Consider the following 17,932-nt stretch of genomic DNA (forward strand, 5'->3'; position numbering starts at 1 on the left):
GCCAGTATCACAGTCGGAGCTACATAGCTGCCCAAATATATATGCTGCTTGTCTATCTCCCACATCCAGTGTCATGGGCTGCCAGAGAAACAAACGCCTATTAGTAGCCACTTATTGGACAAAATATAGTCTGGCGCCATTCTACAATAGCAATGTTACAGTTCACCATGGCAACTCGTGGCAGTGGAAGTGTATCTCCCCTGCAAGAAGTGCAATTTAAAATGACTGGTCCCATCCAGACGTTTACTAACAGCTTAAAATCTGGGTCATCATTCATAGTAGACCCAACGCAGGTATGTATGAATATAAGCTGACCTATTGTCTTATTCAGAGTTCACCTTTCGACTTGAGCAAGCACTGTACACCAGTGCAGAGAAAGAATGATACCACAGGCAGACCGCTTTCACTGTCTGCCCTGAAGGGGTAGGCAATTTTCTCCTGAATGGAGGAAAAGACTTTGGTGCAGCTGCAACCTGAAGAGGAAAGGAAGCAGATTACATTACAACATAACAAGTCTGCCTTAGATTTAGTCAAGATCCGGAGTACAGTTACCCAGTGCTGTTGCTGTTAGGATCATTATTTGTGCGAGACTGCCTACTGCATAGGTCTACAAATGGACCTAACCTCAGTGAAGCTGGGCACCAATTGAGTTGTGGGATGCATGTTGAGGGGGAAGTTGCCACTTGTGATAAAACTAGGGGAGAAATGTCGGTCAAACGTGTGTTTTTTTCACTCTCCCTCACTTCCTCCCTTAGGGTTCCCCAATGCTCTCATTCTGAATCGAGTGTGCCTTGTCACAATGTTGTCCTGCTACTGTGGTGTGCCAGCTTCTACATGAGGACCCATGAGCCTTCTATCAGCAACTACCAAGCTATTGCCTTGCCATGGTGTCCGGCTATGTGTTAGGGGCTTCCATCCCAGCATTAACTCAGATTCTTCTACCCAAAAAACTTTGGAGCAGGCAGATAAAGAGCCTACATAACCCTGAATACACATCCAGTGTGGACAATTTTGGGTCAATAGTCCGTTGTACGCTACAATTTGTGTGACTCTCTCCTTTCTATTTCTGTATTTTGTTTGAACTTTTACATAAAAAAGTTTATTTTCTTGTATACAGAGTGTTGAATTATTTTCTTTATCACTTTGATGCTCCGTGCTAAGAGATATCTCTATGTATATATTGTTGATCAAATCTATTTATGTTTCGCAAGTTAAGGTTTGAATGATCCCCTTGTCAGCCTTTTGTTATTTAGTTTAGAAGCTATTACCCGGCAACTCCGACCTACTGCTAGAAGTTGTAATTATCCTCACCATATCCGAGATATCCACCATGGTCTCCAGCACACATCTCATTATGGCATTTTAGTGTCAGATACGTGTGGAGCCATAATTGACTTGCAGGAGTTCAAACCTTGCATTTCTGAACACACAAGCAACATGTTCCTTAGCCTTTCTCATTCTTCATCAGGAATCTCCTTGCCCAGCTCATGCTCTCATTTTGTCTTACCTTCATAACAGTTGAGTGCCACCCAGGGCAGAATCATAACATTACTTTCATTACCTAATAACACAATTGTCTGGAGGACCTCATTGACAGGATGCGCCCTTTCTCACAACCCTAATTGATCTGAATTAATCTAATACATTGGCCAAGTATTATAAATTGTCCCAGGGAAGGTCACACATGTATCTAAATCCTCAAATGTGATGAAAGAGCCAGCTGGTTACAAGACCTTAGTGTTCCAAATGTATGCACTAGACCAGTGTAATTCCCAAGTTCTCTCACCACTTAGACTGAATCCCAGGAAATACCACTAGGAAAGAAGTACCAGGTCATATGCAGTGCGTCCAACCCCATGTGTGATACTCATCTGCTCCAGTAGTAACATGTTGACTATACGAGTTTGAAAATGTTTTTGTTTATTAGCATTTGCCCTAAATTGAGAAAGCTATTGAGTTCAGTGGCAGTAACCACCATCAGTATGTCGTCTCACCCCTTTTTGCTTGTGCCAGCCATCATGCTATCCACTGTAGCTGTATTTCCAGATAGTAATGTTTAAAATCTGGGATACCCCACATATGGCCCTGTGTTTTTTTGTATTGTTTTTAAATGCGACCCTTTGTCTTCCACTGCACTATATTAAATCCATCATTGAGTGTTGTATAAATATGGTCTTGTTAACTGTGGGTAAATCTATCCACTTTAGAACACTGTCTTCCTTCATAGAAACTTACAAATATTAATACCTAGCTGCCTAGCCAAAGTGATCTTTTTCTCATTTGTATAGCCTGAAGTTTTCCTCAAACTTGACACCCAATTAGCCTTAAGAAGATATCCTAAGGTTAGATGTTGGAGTAAGACCCTCAAAATACTTGGTGTCTAGCTTTGGCACGGTCTGCCAAGACTTTTGCGAAATCCTTCCTGCTTCCTGGAGTTTAAATCATCTGAATTCTGGTTATCTGGCCGATTGCTAGGGTTATTCAGCCTTCGAGTGTTTTAGGTGGTTTGTATTGGTTTGTTTTATGTATTTTATTATGATTCAGAATTTTCTGATCTTGTTTTTGCAATGCATGTGAGGCCTGTGTTCCCCCTTGAAGCTGGAGTTTATTGTAATCTACTGAGCACTAGAGACAAAAACAGAATATGTTGTCCTACTGTCTACTTTAGCTCACTATAAAGTTGACACCATGCACTCCTCCCTCATCCTTAGGTTGACAAGGGTAGCGAGTCTACTCTTTAAAAATAAAGTAAGGGTACTCTCGCAACTTGTGTCCATCCAGTACTCGTGTTCATCCTGTAATCGTGCTTTGCTTAATTACCTCCAGAAAGGGCTTAAGTGCTGGCTTCTTGTAGGACATTATGGAAAAAAATCTGTATAGTATGTTGGATCAGATCACCCATAAAGGTCTTGTGGACTGCTAGCTGATGGAGTGATACTTAAGACATAAAAGAAGGGATTGTAGGGGGTGTGGCCAACAGCAGGGCCGGGTAGCACCATTATCTGCGAGCTACGCTTGCCTTGTACAAAATCCTGGAAATATCCTGTTTCTCCTCGCCGTTCCTTTAACATAACCGAAGTCGGAGGGCGAGTGCAAGTGATGGTGCACCAGAAGAGGAATCTTACATTGCTTTATATATGGAAATGAAGGCATTTTTGGCGCGTGAACTGACGCGCGGTCTCCTCCAAAATGGCTGCAACAACGAGCTAATTCAGGCTGAAGGCTGCGCAGTGGAGCTATGATCCGGTGTGCTGGGGTCGCCCTTCAACAATCGCAAGCGGCAACGAGGAAAGGAAGTGCTGTGACCTGCCCTGTCCTTACGATACTGTGACTGGAGCTGAGATATGCAGCTGCCCTGAGCGATCCTAGGACAGACCTGGAATGGGGGACTGCTCGCCGCAGTGATATCCCTGACTGGCGTGCGACGAGTCCCTGTGCAGGTGGAGACAGAGGAGGCGGCTTGTAGCGGCCAACGGGGCGCGGAGGGAGCCTCCTGCAGTTTTGCCAAGATCCTCCAGGAAAGTGATGACGGAGAGTGGCTGCCTGAGATGAAGCAACTGTAAGCCACATACATCTGATACAACAGCCCCCGGGAGCCCGTGGGAGCATCCCGCGATCAACATGGCGCCTCCCGGGGAATAACAGCACTAGCCGCGGGAGTGCTCAGGGAAGCCCCTTGTAGAAGGAAAATAAGACTGTCACGGCCGGCACTTCGAGAAGGAATTAGAGTATGTCTGGTCAGACCCAGCGGCACCCAATGCTGTGAAAAGCCTTGTAGTGCGAGAGTGTCTGGAGGAGAGGCGAAGTCTCCCTTCTTGATGTACTGGGAATCCAGCTGACTGTCACGGACGTCCTACACAAAGTCACTCCCCAACAGATAAAGAGAATCTGGTTAAGAGGGAGCCCAGCTCACCCCACATCCAAACGCACAGTGGAGCTTGCTGACTGGGAGGCCCGCACAGTAGTGCGCTACATAAGAGCAGTCCAGGGGCCTGGGCAGTGAACCTGGGGAGCACTGTGCCTGTGTTCCCTGCCCCCCTGCCTCTCAGCGAACCACACTAAGTGACTTTGCGGCTCTGTTGGATTGGAGGTGCATGAGGGGGGCGGATTTGCTATAGACTGCCACAGTTATTGAACTTGCTGCTGCCACTGCCTTTCTTACCTTGCTACCCTATGATAGCTGGACCCACCTGGTGGTACGTGAGGGAGCCGTCACGGCCAGACCCCGTTGTTGAACCGTGCTGGGTGGAGAAACACTGATAGGTGCTCACTATTTGTACCTAGGCTGCTAGATTGGAGGGACACCAGCACCCCGTGCACTGATCGACGTGTGGTGGCAGAATAACAAACACCAGAGTGGCGGTCTTCCAGTAACGCACAAGCAGGAGACACGCCACACCACGCCACAAGAAGTGGTGGATTGTTCCTCTCCCCGCCGGCCCGGTAGAAAGGGGGTCGTATACAAGGAACCTTTTGGTACCTTCTCAAAAAAAACTGTGGTGTTTGACGCCACAAGTGTGGATCGGCGCTAATCAGTGAGGTGCTTCTCCAGCTCATTGATATTCGACAAGCACCGTATCGGAGAGGGACATAAAAGCAGCAGCTTGGTCGCATAGATTGCACAATGGTAAAGGACAAGGACCCCAGAACAACTAAACAGGGGAAGCTGGACTGCTTCACGACAGTCCAACCTGCGGAAGCAGAGGGAGGTTCAGCCCCCCGCCCAGACACCGAAGCGATCCAAGCTACATGAGAAAGCTTGGAAAACATGATGGCGGGGCTGTAGACGGAGGTTTCTTTCCTGCGCCAAGACCTGTGTAAGGTCTTTAAAAGAGTGACAGAGGTTAAACATAAAGTCTCCGAGCTCTGAGGATAACTCACGGACCACAACTACAGAAATGGCCGCATTAGTGGCGACTATGAAGGATGTGGCCGAGTGGGTCAACGCTGCCGAAAACAGGGCCCGTAGGAATAACCGCTCAGATCCGGGCCAGTTTCTCTTGACCTTCATCAAGAATGCCCTTCCAGAGACACAATTCTCGTCATTCTTCGTTATTGAAAGGGCGCACAGAATGCCTGGAGTCCGACTGCAGCCAGGGGCCCCTCCTCAGCCGCCGATAGCTAGATTCTTGAATTTTCAGGACCGAGATCTAATACTCCGAGATTTCCGGAAGAAGGGCGAGAATACGAGTGTGATGGTCTTCCCCGACTACTCCAGAGACGTGCAAAAACAACGCTGCACCTTCGATCCAGTAAAGGTGAAACTCCGTGCTCTTGGAATCCAGTATATGCTCATGTTTCCCACTAAACTCAGTCATTTTTCAAAACCATAGACATTTTTTTCAGATACTGGAAGAGGCGTGGTCATGGATTGAAGAACGACCTCGGTTGAGGGGACCATCGCCACCCGCGGCTCGCTCTCTTGCTGACAAGTGGCCAGGCCCAAGCTGGGAATTGATCAAGGAAAAGAGACAGCGACAAGTGCCCAGGCACTGGGCTCAGATTAAGACTACACCGGGGGGAAACCCTGAGTCTCAGAGACCAGAAAAATACTTTCTCAGATATGGACGATGATACAGCCCTCGAATGTATGTCGAAAACCTTGCAGAGATCAAGTGGTAACGAGGACTCTGATCAAGCCGAAATGCGCAGAACCATGACTGAAGACGCAGCGCACCCCCTTCTGGAGCAGATCCAACATCTGGAGGCTTCAGACTCGAACCCTCCAGGTGAAAACTCTCAACTACAGCCGTCCGACAACAGCGACCAGGAGGAATGATGATTAGGGGCCAGAAGCCCTGCAAGAGACGCTGTAGACTTCCCAAGACTTTGGTCACTCTTCAGGAGAAGGGAAGTATACAGTCAACTGTTCGTTTTTTTGGTAAAAAAACTTGAAGTGTTTACAGGATGGGGAGGCAACAGATCTCTGAGCGACATACCAACACCAGTGTTGTCATGTTAACACAATTGGGGGTGGTGGGGGTGCCTACAGAGTGTGGGGAGGCTGTGCCAAGAGGGCAGTATTTGGGTGTGGTGGGGAACTGAGGGCGGGAACTGGATGTCGTGACCTTCCTTTCAGGATGGAGATAGGGGAATATTCAGTGTTGACGTGGAACGTCAATGGTTTGGGTAATAAAATTAAACGTGGGTTAGTCTCAAAAGACTTAAACCAGATGTAATACTCTTGCAGGAAACACATCTTATGGGCCCCAACTGTTCATTTTTAGCTAGGGGGCAATATACCACTTTGGCGCACGCAGGCTTTACCCGTGGATCCCACGGAGTGGCAATTCTAGTCAAGAAGACGCCCCCCTTCCGAGTTAAGCGACAATGGGAAGACCCGAATGGCACTTATGTGGCAGTCCAGGGCATTTGGAATCACACAATGTGGGAACTTATCAGTGTTTATGCTCCCCCACGCCTCCCAACAGTACACAATGGATAAAGTAGTGGAACTTCTATTGCAATCTGGTAATGCCACACACATAATTGGGGGTGACTTCAACTACGTGAGTGACATGTCTTCAGATCGAAGAGTGACTCGGCCTGGGTTGCAGGAGGCTACTGCCCTGGCAAAGTTCCAGGCGGCCTCGGGCTAACAGAACTTTGGAGGCGGCACCACCCCTTAGTATGTGTGTATTGATACTTTCTGGTGCCCATGGGGTGTTTTCTAGGTTGGATTATCTGTTTGCCTGGCTGGGGAGGTGGACTGTATAGAAAAAGTGTAATATTTGGCATGGGGTATTTCGGATCATTCACCACTCCATTTATGGGTGGAAAAGTGCAGGGGAGGTCAGGGGGCCTAGTGGAGCCTGAATGCAAGGGCATTGAAGGATGAAGGGGTGGCTAAAGAAATTAAGGTAGAAACGGAGCTCTATTTTAAAGAGAACGCTGGTTCGGTAAGATCGACCGTTACTTTATGGGAAGCTTTTAAGGCAGTGCTGCGGGAACGGGCCCAGAATATTATTGCCTACAAAAAACAGCAAATACTCAGGAGATCCTTGAGATAGAATGCAGGTTAGTGGACCTGGAAATAGTGGTTCTCCGACACTAAGTGACCGCACTATTCGGCAAATTGAGGTCACCAAAAGAGAGTACCAGGCACTGGTATCTGAAGAAGTGTGGGCGCATCAACTCGCAGTGCAACACTGACTTTACGAGACGGGATAGAGCAGGTAAGCTACTGGCATGGCTGGGTAGAAAAGAACAGGAGTCGAGATGGGTAACAAGTATTAGGGAACAAAACCACATATATACCACATCTCAGGACATTGCTGGAGCCTTTGCCCGTTACTACTCGGCACTTTATGCACCCCAGACAACGGCGAGCGAAACAAAAATAGGTCCTTATCTTGAAGGGGTGGAACTCTCTAAACTTGGGGAGGTGGAGAGAGATAGTCTGTAGAAAGATGTCACATTGGCGGAGGTTACAGAGGCCAGTGGCCAATTGAAGACCGGGAAAACCCCAGACCTGAATGGGATCCCGGAAGAGTTTTTCAAGGCACATGGAACTTTATTAGCCGCACATTTACTCACTATGTTCCAGGCTGATAAAGCAGAGGGAACACTGCCGCCCGACCTAAGACTGGCAACGGTGCTGGTGATACCCAAAGCTGGGAAGTCCCAAGACCAGTATGGGTCATACCGCCCCATTTCATTGTTAAATGTTGAGACCAAAATACTGGCCACCATTCTCGCAACACGTCTCCTGACTGTTATCACCTCCTTAGTTAATGAAGTTGGACTTTAAGCCAAAACGAGCTACAAGCTACAATCTGAGGCGGGTGGCTAACTGGATGGATGCGGTCCGTAATCGAGAAGAACCCCAATTGCTCTTGTCACCAGATGCCGAGAAGGGGTTTTACACCATCCATTGGCCGTTTATGAGGTGTGTATTGGAAAAACTCGGATTTGAGCCAAAGTTTAGAGACTGGATCGCATTACTATACACTAATCCTGAAGCTAGGGTTCTGGTGAACGGAGCTCTCTCAGACACATGGCCAATACACAGAGGGACTAGACAGGGGTGTCCCCTCTCTTCCCTATGTTTTGCCCTTATACTTGAACCTCTTGCCTGTCTCATTCGAACTACCCCAAGACTGGGGGGCTTCGTGGACGAATCCCACCGGCTGAAAGAAGAACGCATATCATTATATGCAGATGCCATTCTGCTATATGTTACGAATCCCAGGGAGATTCTCCCCCAAATCTTGCAAATTTTTTAGGAATATGGGAGCCAGGCGGGATGTAAAATAAACTGGAGTAAATCCACGTTGTACCCAATAGGTGGCATGGTGGAGCCGCAGATGTACCCTAGTTGTTTGCGATGGTTGACGCGGGCTTTATGTATCTGGGTCTGTATATCACAACGGATGGAGCAACTAGTCAAGCTCATAACCTCCAACGGGTGGCCTCTAATTTTCAGGAAAATGTTAAAAGGTGGAGGAGACTCCCACTGACGATAATCGGTCGGGCGGCGATGTACAAAATGATTACACTTCCCCAGTTATTATATGTGTTGCAGAGTCCCTATTCAAAAGCATAGATAACAAATCGCGACTGCTCCTCTGAGATGGGGCCCACCCACGTATTGCACTGCAAACCCTCCAGAGAAATCAGTATAATGGAGCGCTGGCCCTTCCGGATATTAAAGCGTACTATAGAGCTTCTCATCTCATTATCATAAACAAATGGGTTCATGCGCCTGGGGATCACCCAACGTATAGATTAGAAAGAGAGCAGTTTAGGGAATATACACACCTACGCTACCTATAAGGAGGCAGAGGAGGCAGTCAACTACTACAGGCAACCCAGAGATCGGTGGAGGATTGGATAGGTGCAGAAAGGCAGATGCACTAGATCAAAAGCTGACCAGAGAATCGCCACTATGGGAAGGAAATTGATTAAAGAGATTAGGAAGCTTAGAGACTTTAGGCAATGGGAACTGATTAGGATTTTTGAAGTGGGGGATGTCCTGGAAAAAGGGGAACTAGCCTCCTTCCGCACACTCCAGACTAAATACCAGCTCTCCATCTGAAGCACGCGTGGGCGGCAGAGAGACTGGATGAGGAGGCAATACCAGAATATGCCCCGCTGGAGGTGCGACTCCTACAGGAGGAGATCCCGGCTAAAGCAATCTCATATACACATAGGACACTAATTAATAACATGCCAGACAAACTAGGCGCCCTCCGAGCCAAGTGGGAAAGAACAACAGGGAACTTAGACGGTTTGGACTGAGAGGAAGCCCTTATGCATCCACGAGAAGTAGCAATTAAGCTGCGATTGCGTCTTATTCAATATAAGATACTGCATTGGGTCTACTTTGACAGGGCCAGATCACACAAAATAGGACGAGCTCCGAATCCAGAGTGCCTCAGATGTGGTACAGGAATCTGAATGTTCATACATACCCTATGCGAATGCACTAAAATTCAAAGGTACTGGGGTAAAATAGTGTCCGAGCTTAATAATATACTAGAGGCACAACTGGAAATGGAGCCTAAATTTCTCCTCTTAGGAATTCCTACAGAAGTAGACATCCGAGGCGTAAACTAATTTTGGCCAACCTGGGGTTGGTTGTGGCCAGACGAGATGTAGCTAGATATTGGGGGGCCCCGAAATTACCCACTCTGAAAGAGTGGAGAGCTAGTCTTGATTTGTATATGGTGGCGGAACAAGTATCGTATAAAGACCCAGGGGTGTCCGCAGGAAATTTAGTAAAATATGGGCGCCGTGGATAGCGTATTAAAATCTAGAAGTAGGAGAAGACGAGGAAAGTGGGGACTCACAACGGGGAAGGCCACAGGAGACATGTTGAACACTGTATTGTTTATCCCACTGTGGGTGCCTGAATGCACCATAGAGATCGCTGAATGTTCCTATTACGCCCAAAGGGCTTGCACTAAGCCGTGGGTCCAACAGCTGACGAGTTTCTGTTCCGATAAATACCTCATTATGCCACTGTGGAAGAAAATTCGTAATGTACGGTGTATTCATGCTTTGTTTTCTGTTTTGTATTATGATCAAAATAAAATTAAAATAAATTTAAAAAAAAAAAAGAAGGGATTGTATGCAGATGGAGATACATCATTAATGTCTCTGCAGAGCTTCAGGTACCTGACCCACCCTCTTTGTTTCTGTTTTTTACAGATACGGAGGCCATGGCAGGCCTGGCATTCCAGTGCTTGATGCGTTCTGGTCTTTACACATCGCACCTGACAGAAAAACTCACAAAAGCATTTGGGGATATAAAGGAAAACATACTGAAGTCACAAAGAGATGATGGTTCTTTTGGAAACATTTACAGCACAGCACTTGGTGTTCAGGTAGGTACAGCTGGTGCCTCTTTATCACTTTTGTGTTAGCGAATGGAAGAAAGTGACTGAAGTGTAAAAAAAGAACTGATGGGACTGTGGTTTTAAGTGTGATGCAGAGATATAAAACAAATTCTTAGAGGTGCACCATCTATCTTCACTCTAGAGAATAGTTTAGTGAGTTGAACACCCATTGTAGCGATCTTTCCCCTGCTTCCTGGCAGATCGCTTCACGCACCGCGCAGCTCCACCTGCTTGGCGCCTGTGCTCCCAGCCAGCTCCTGCCAGGGTTCGAAGCCCGCTAGGCTCTGCCCATCGTTTGTCCTTCTTTTGATTCTTTTTTTTGGTTTCTCTCCTCATTGTAATTGTTCGCTGTGTTTATTGTACCACTCTCTATCTGTAGTATTGTTTTCCGCCCCCACTGTCCCCCTGTCCTCTGCTCTCCCTCGCCACCCCCTCCCATCCCCGGTTCCTGCCACTGTGTCCCCTCCCAGCTGCACCTCCCTCCCACCTCTCCATTTATGGCGGCCGCGTGTAGCGGGCGCGCTTAAGGCAAGCCCATCTGTGCCCATCCGCGCCCAGCGCCAGAACCCCTGGCCCCCACGAACGCCACGATGCCCGACTCCGCTACGATGCCAGCACCCTCCACGCACTCAACCCGACGAAAAGGCACCTGCTTCCGGGCCTCCTCGAAGCGCACCCACGGACCCTTCTCCTGCCGTAACTGCATCTTCACCAGCATCCGGCCAGCCAAACCTCCAACAAAAGAACCCAACTACCTCAGATGCATCCTCCTCAACACCCACTCCGCCCGCAAACACGCCATCGAGCTCTGGGACCTTCTCGACTCTACCTCCCCAGATGTCGCCTTCCTGACGGAGACCTGGCTGAACCCCTACTCAGCCCCCGACATCGCCATAGCCAACCCGGAAGACTACAAGATCACTCGCAGGGACCGTAACAATAGCATTGGAGGAGGTATCACCATAGTCCACAGAAACACCCTCAGAGACTCGACCAACACCAACGACACCCTCAGCACCGCCGAGCACATGCATTTCCAGATCCACACCGACCCCAATACTACCCTCTGAGGAACCCTCGTCTACAGACCCCCCAGACCCCGACCACAGTTCAGCGACTCCATCGCCGACTTCATTGGCATACACGCCCTCGCCTCCACAGACTACATCCTCCTTGGGGACCTGAACTTCCACCTAGAGAACAAAAACCCCACCAACCCCACCACCCTGATCGCCAACCTCGGACTTAGACAGCTCGTGACAACACCAACCCACGCCGCCAGCCACACATTGGACCCCATCTTCACCGCAAGCTCCCACGTCTCCTTCAGCCACACCACTGAACCCCACTGGACTGTCCACCACTGCATCCACTTCACCTTCAGGAAACCCACCACACACCACCACACCCAACAAATGCCCGACGCTGCTGGAGGAAGATCACAGAAGATAAGCTAACCAACACCCTCGCCCAGAACCCACCTGCCGACTCCGCCGACCCCAACAACGCCACCTGCAACCTTAGACAGTGGATCGACGACTGCGCCAACACCCTTGTCCCGCTCGAGACACCCTCCAACAACCACACCAGCAAGAAAGCCACCTGGTTCACCGAAGACCTCAAATGAACCTGCCGAAAACTGGAGAAGAACTGGCTCCGCGAATGAACACTGGACGACTATGCAGCCCACAAGGATGCCACCCGCAGACACCACCAACTCATCAGAACCGCCAAGAGGGCCTCCTTCAAAAACCACCTGGATAACAACGCACACAACAGCAAAGAGCTCTTCAAAATCGTGAAGGAACTCTTCAACCCCAGCCCCAACACCAACGACATTCCGCCTTCGCAAGACCTGTGTGATTCACTGGCCACCTTCTTCCACCACAAGATCACTGACATCCACGACAGCTTCAACGCCACGATCACCCCGACAACCACCGCCCCCATGACCACCACCTGCACCAACCGCCTGCTCTCCTGGACCAACGTCAACGACGAGGAAACCAGCGAGACAATGAACACCATCCACTCCGGATCACCACTGGACCCATGCCCCCACCACATCTTCAACAAAGCCAGCACAGCCATCGCACCCTATCTTCGGAAAACAATCAATACCTCCTTCCAGACCGCAGCCTTCCCAGAAAGCTGGAAGCATGCCGAGATCAACGCCTTACTCAAGAAACCCAAGGCGGACCCCAAGGACCTCAAGAACTTCCGACCCAGTTCCCTGCTCCCATTCCCAACTAAGGTCACAAAGAAAATAGTCAACAAATAACTGACCCATTTCCTCGAGGATAACCACATCCTGGACCCATCCCAGTCCGAGTTCCGCAGCAACCACAGCACCGAGACTGCCCTCATCGCCGCCGCGGACGACATCAGGACCCTGCTTGACAACGGAGATCTAGCAGCCCTCATCCTCCTGGATCTGTCAGCCGCCTTCGATACGGGCTGCCACCTCACACTACGCACACTCCTACATGACGCCGGGATCCATGAGAAGGCCTTGGCCTGGACAACATCCTTTCTCTCCTGCAGAACTCCGAGTGTCCGCCTCCTCCCCTTCCGCTCCACGGCCACCGAAATCATCTGCGGCGTACCGCAGGGGTCCTCCCTCAGCCCGACGCTGTTCAACATCTACATGGCACCCCTCGCCCACGTCGCCCGACAGCACGACCTCAACATCATCTCCTACGCTGACGACACCCAGCTGATCATATCCCTCACCAAAGACCCTCATACCACCAAAACCAACCTCCACGATGAATTGAAGGCCGTCCCAAATGGATGGGGAACAGCAGACTGAAGCTTAACTCGGACAAGACAGAGGTCCTCCTCCTTGGCTCCACCTTCTCAGCCTGGGATTACTACTGGTGGCCTGCAACCCTAGGAACAGCCCCGACACCCACTTACCACGCACGCAACCTAGGGGTCATCCTTGGCACCACCCTCTCCATGACCAAACAGGCCAACGACGTCTCCTCATCCTGCTTCAACACCCTCCGAATGCTCCGCAGGATCTTCAAGTGGATCCCCACCGAGACAAGATCAGTCACCCAGGCCCTCGTCACCAGCAGGCTGGACTACTGAAATGCCCTCTACGCAGGAACGTCGGCCAAACTCCTGAGGTGATTAAAACGCATCCAGAACGCGTCAGCAAGTCTGATCCTGAACATCCCCCGCCGCAGCCACATCACACCACACCTGAGAGACCTGCACTGGCTCCCCGTCAACAAGAGGATAACCTTCAAGCTCCTCATTCACGCACACAAAGCTCTCCACAAGACCGGCCCAGCATACCTCAATTCTCAATTCAACTTCTACACCTCCACCCACCAGCTCCGCTCCGCCAGCTTCACCCTCGCCACAGTCCCCCGCATCCGAAGAGCGACCACCGGCGGCAGATCCTTCTCCCACCTCGCCGCCAAGACCTGAAACACTCTCCCCACCAACCTATGGCAGACCAGGACCTACTGCCCTTCCGGAGGCTCCTCAAGACCTGGCTCTTCGATCACTAGCAGAACCCCCCCACACCCCCAGCGCCTTGAGTCCCTCACGGGTGTGTAGTGCGCTTTACAAGTGTTATTGATTGATTGATTGTTGTGGTCTTGTTTGTTTTTTCTAATATCAAGTACATTTTTATTTACCTTTTCTTGACAAACAATTTTTCTTTTCGGAAAGATGGTACCTAGCTTTTTCTCTGATCCTTACCCTTGAAGGGACTAACCAGGAGATTGGGTTCTCAGTCAGTGATGGAAGTCTTCACCCACCTTTACTCTTTGGTAGCTTGGTTGAGTGAATGGAGGGAAGGTGAAGGTTGAGTCCAGGTACGGTACAACAAGTTTATCACAGTTGTAAAAAAAAGATGATGTCCAGCTTTGGTTGGACACATTAACACCTCCATGTACCTATACTGAAATGGGTCACAAAAGTTAGAAGCACACAATCAATGACACACCAATAACTCACTGAAAAATAGAATGTTATATAGGGCACCTAAACCTTGTACAACACATGCAGTTCTGCGTCTCTAAATTATAAGAAATACCGGGATGTTCTTAAAAATATCTCTTGTAACAAAATATCAGTAAAAAATGTAGATGCAACATTTATCATCCAAGTTACACTTAATAGTATATGCTGTGATCAGTAGATTATCAGAAGCGATACACTGTTCATAAACAAAGACAAAACAAAGACATGTTTATGATTAATAACCAATCGCAAACCCCAGAAATCTCATGAAAAATCACAATTTAGTTGGTGCCCCCTGAAAAGAAAAAAGTGGAAGCTACCATAGCACACTCGGGTGGTTTAATATCCAGTGCTGAGAGTTGTGAAACAGAGAATATGATTATCTCCCTGTTTATTATGAGCCATAGGAGTGATTTAGTAGATTAATGTGGTTGTGTTTGTGAAGGTTCTAATATGTTCTAACTGCCTTAATTTGTAGTATTTTTAATATTTTGATGAAGCTCCTCGGAAGCCTTGTGATGATGTTGCAGTGTTCAAAAATCCGACTTCCTAGTAGAAGACAGTAATCCTCTCAAAACAACTCTTTTGTTAAAATCATGGGCATCTTGCCCCCTCGGGTGTTTGAGAGCTCCCGCCACTGCACATTGTATGTTCCTGGTGACTGTCCATTTCCACCACTAAGCTCCATCATGCAGCACAAACCCGGCTCCCAAACGACCTTAGAGGTGTTTTCTTGTTGGACTAGTCTGATCATTGGTGTTTGGAGTCACGTTCGCCTATGGCATCCTTCATGTTTCACATACACATTTGCTTGACTCAGTGGCTAACTTTTTGCTGCTTGTTTGGGTGTGTATTGCCTAACTTAGGGTGTGCACCTGCCTGACTTCCAGTTGCATCTATTGCTCCTACAATGTCTACCCGCAGTCTGGCAGGACTTCTGTTCCTTGCAGCGTGCATGTGTCATACCATGTGCACTATCACTAGAGGATGATTTTTATGTAGTTTGAATCTTTGAAAGGGATTTAGTGTTCATCTAGAGCTGTACCATGTGGCTTTCCAACTCATGAAGTTCAGAGTTTGTATCCTTCCGGTAGATCTTCTGGTAACGATATGCGGCCTGATCCATAGCGCTTCAATGCCCTTGTTGATCTGTGAATGAGTTTTCATGATGATGCACCATGCAAGGAAAAATAAATAATACTGTCATTTTTTTATATATCTATTTTATTTAACACATGTTATATTTTCATGTTGTTAACTCTTTATATGAATATCATGGGTTTATCCTTAGCCAAAGACTTTGATGGGTATCCTGTGCCACAATAGTTTTTCAGAAGCTTTGACATACTATGTTTGCTACAAGAAAGTGCTTTGTGTTACTGAGGAGTGAGTAATATTATTCCACTTGGAAAGAAAGGTAAAGATGGGTGTATGTTTTTCTGTGGGATACATTATGTTTTGCTTGTATTGCTGTGGCTGTGCTATAATTTTTAGTTAGGGTTATGCTCCAGTTACGTCTGGACATCTTCATGACCCTCTGGTGCACGTGCATGTGGTTTTTGTGGCTGGGGCTGTTTGTACGTGGTGGCGATAGATGGCTCTGCCAGCCGTTCATTTTTAAGTATGCTTATCAGTGTTTCCTCGTTATTTATGCTTACTTCTGTGCGTTTTGTGTGTGGATGTTTTACCCACATACTGTTTCTGGATAGGATGCCGAGGTAAATGAATGTTGGTTTAGTGTTCTGCGTCTGAATGGTATGCTTGTGTGTGCGTTGAAGAATGATAGCTTCCCTAGCATTATTACTAAGGCCAGTTTAGTAGCAATGATAATGTAACATATGCCTAGTATTGTGTGCATCCTGCAAAATAGTTCAATAGGCACTTGGCTGTTGACGGGATCCTATTATACCTTGCAAGTAACAGGTCCCGTTACTGGAAAATCCTTCAGTGGGATGTATGCCGTTACAACGCATGCTTTTACCACGCATGCCGTTACAACGCAGTTATTACAACGCATACCATTACAACGCATAGCGCTTTGGGATGCTGGATAGTGAATAGTTTAATTTACTATTCCAACTCCAGTCCCCGTGGATAGTAGGGAAGGTGTTGGATAGTAAATTAAATCTATTCCCTATCCTAGAGCGCACCCCAGTGTAATGCGTTGTAATGGTTTGCGTTGTAATGGTTGCGTCGTAATGGTAGTGCGTTGTAAAAGTTTCGTTGTAAAGGCTGTTTACCCCTTCAGTGTGTATGCGTCTGCTGCAAACATTTGCATGTTACATGCTTAGCGTACGTTTTAATCTTTGCAGACCTTCATGTTTTTGAGAATGTGTTAAATAAAATATAAGTCATAAAGTTGGGTAGTGATATTAGTAAATGTCACCAAACAATTCAGATTGAATCATGTTTCATGTAAAGAGTTAATAAGTACACTCATACATACCTGTATATGTGGTAAATTGCATTCTATTGTAAAAAACATACTTCTGATGAAGACAGGATGACTCATCTCCTTGCTTGTTTTACTGGCATCACAAAGACATTGTCTTCACTTTCTTTTTTTTTTTTTTTTTTTTTGGTGAACCTTTATTCGTATTGCAATCAAATACAGGTACGGGCCTACAACCTTCTCGGCCGGCCGCGAAACAAGGTAAAAAGGTAGCAATCAATACGAAGAATCAGAGCAGTGCAAAAGCCGGAACGACATGTACACAGAAAACAGCACGTGGGCATACGGTCAGGTCCGAAATCAGGATTACAGAGGTTCATTTTTAATATAAGGAACTGAAGAAGTGCCATACAATCACATGTGGTCCTACAACACAGCACGCAAATCAGGATATCCACAATGAATATAAATACTGACGAAGTAGTGAGGTTATGGCACATAAATCAGGAGAGACATTGGCACAAATCCGATGAAGAGCAATTCCCAACCCCACCCCTCAAAGCAGTACACGTTACAGGAACCACAAATGAAGACGACACTTTAGAAAAAGACGAAGACTAAAGGGCCATGGAAACAAAAAACTGACAAACCCCACCCTCCTACCCCCACCCTGCACACCCGCGGAAGGCCAAGGCCTATCCCCCCAGCCGCGTGCCTGTCGCCCTAATGGAACCCGAAATTTAGAAAAGAGAAAGAGAAAAGACAAAGAGCATAGATGGAGGAGGGCCCTCAAAATCGCCACCCAGCCCTGCCCATCACCCCTGCACGTGGAGGAAGTCCAAAAGCAAAATGGAATATCGCGGAGAGCGGCAAGTACCAAGCACATCAAAAATACAACCCCAGTACAAACACACCCAGAGCACTGTCAGTTAACGTGAGGGCCACCGAAACCTAAAATGCATCACCCCTGGCCTCGTCTAGCAACGGAACCACCCAATGATCCCTTGTCAATCGAGTTACAGTACTTTTTGGAGGATCTGAAAAATCCAAGCGAATCAGTCCCGAGTAATACCAAAAAAGGGTTCAGCAGCTCGAGTCCATCCAGTCGTGTGCTGCCGAAGTCCAAGGGCGGCAATATCACGCCCGCGGGTGCCACAAAGTCCAAGCACAATAATACCATCCATGAAGTGGAAATATCACTGTCCGGCGAATGCCGCGG

General features: G+C 47.9%; 1 protein-coding gene across 1 annotated transcript in view; it reads left to right on the forward strand.

Moving 5' to 3' along the window:
- TCN2 (transcobalamin 2) overlaps positions 1-17,932 on the forward strand; it is a 153,993-nt gene that overhangs the window by 84,465 nt on the left and 51,596 nt on the right. Inside the window, exon 6 of the mRNA XM_086943302.1 lies at positions 10,153-10,328. Within this exon, the coding sequence (XP_086799428.1) occupies positions 10,153-10,328 (176 nt within the window). The remainder of the gene's footprint in view (positions 1-10,152; positions 10,329-17,932) is intronic.

Source organism: Lissotriton vulgaris, chromosome 11, assembly GCF_964263255.1.
Source record: "Lissotriton vulgaris chromosome 11, aLisVul1.2, whole genome shotgun sequence".
In the NCBI taxonomy this organism is placed as follows: Eukaryota; Metazoa; Chordata; class Amphibia; order Caudata; family Salamandridae; genus Lissotriton; species Lissotriton vulgaris.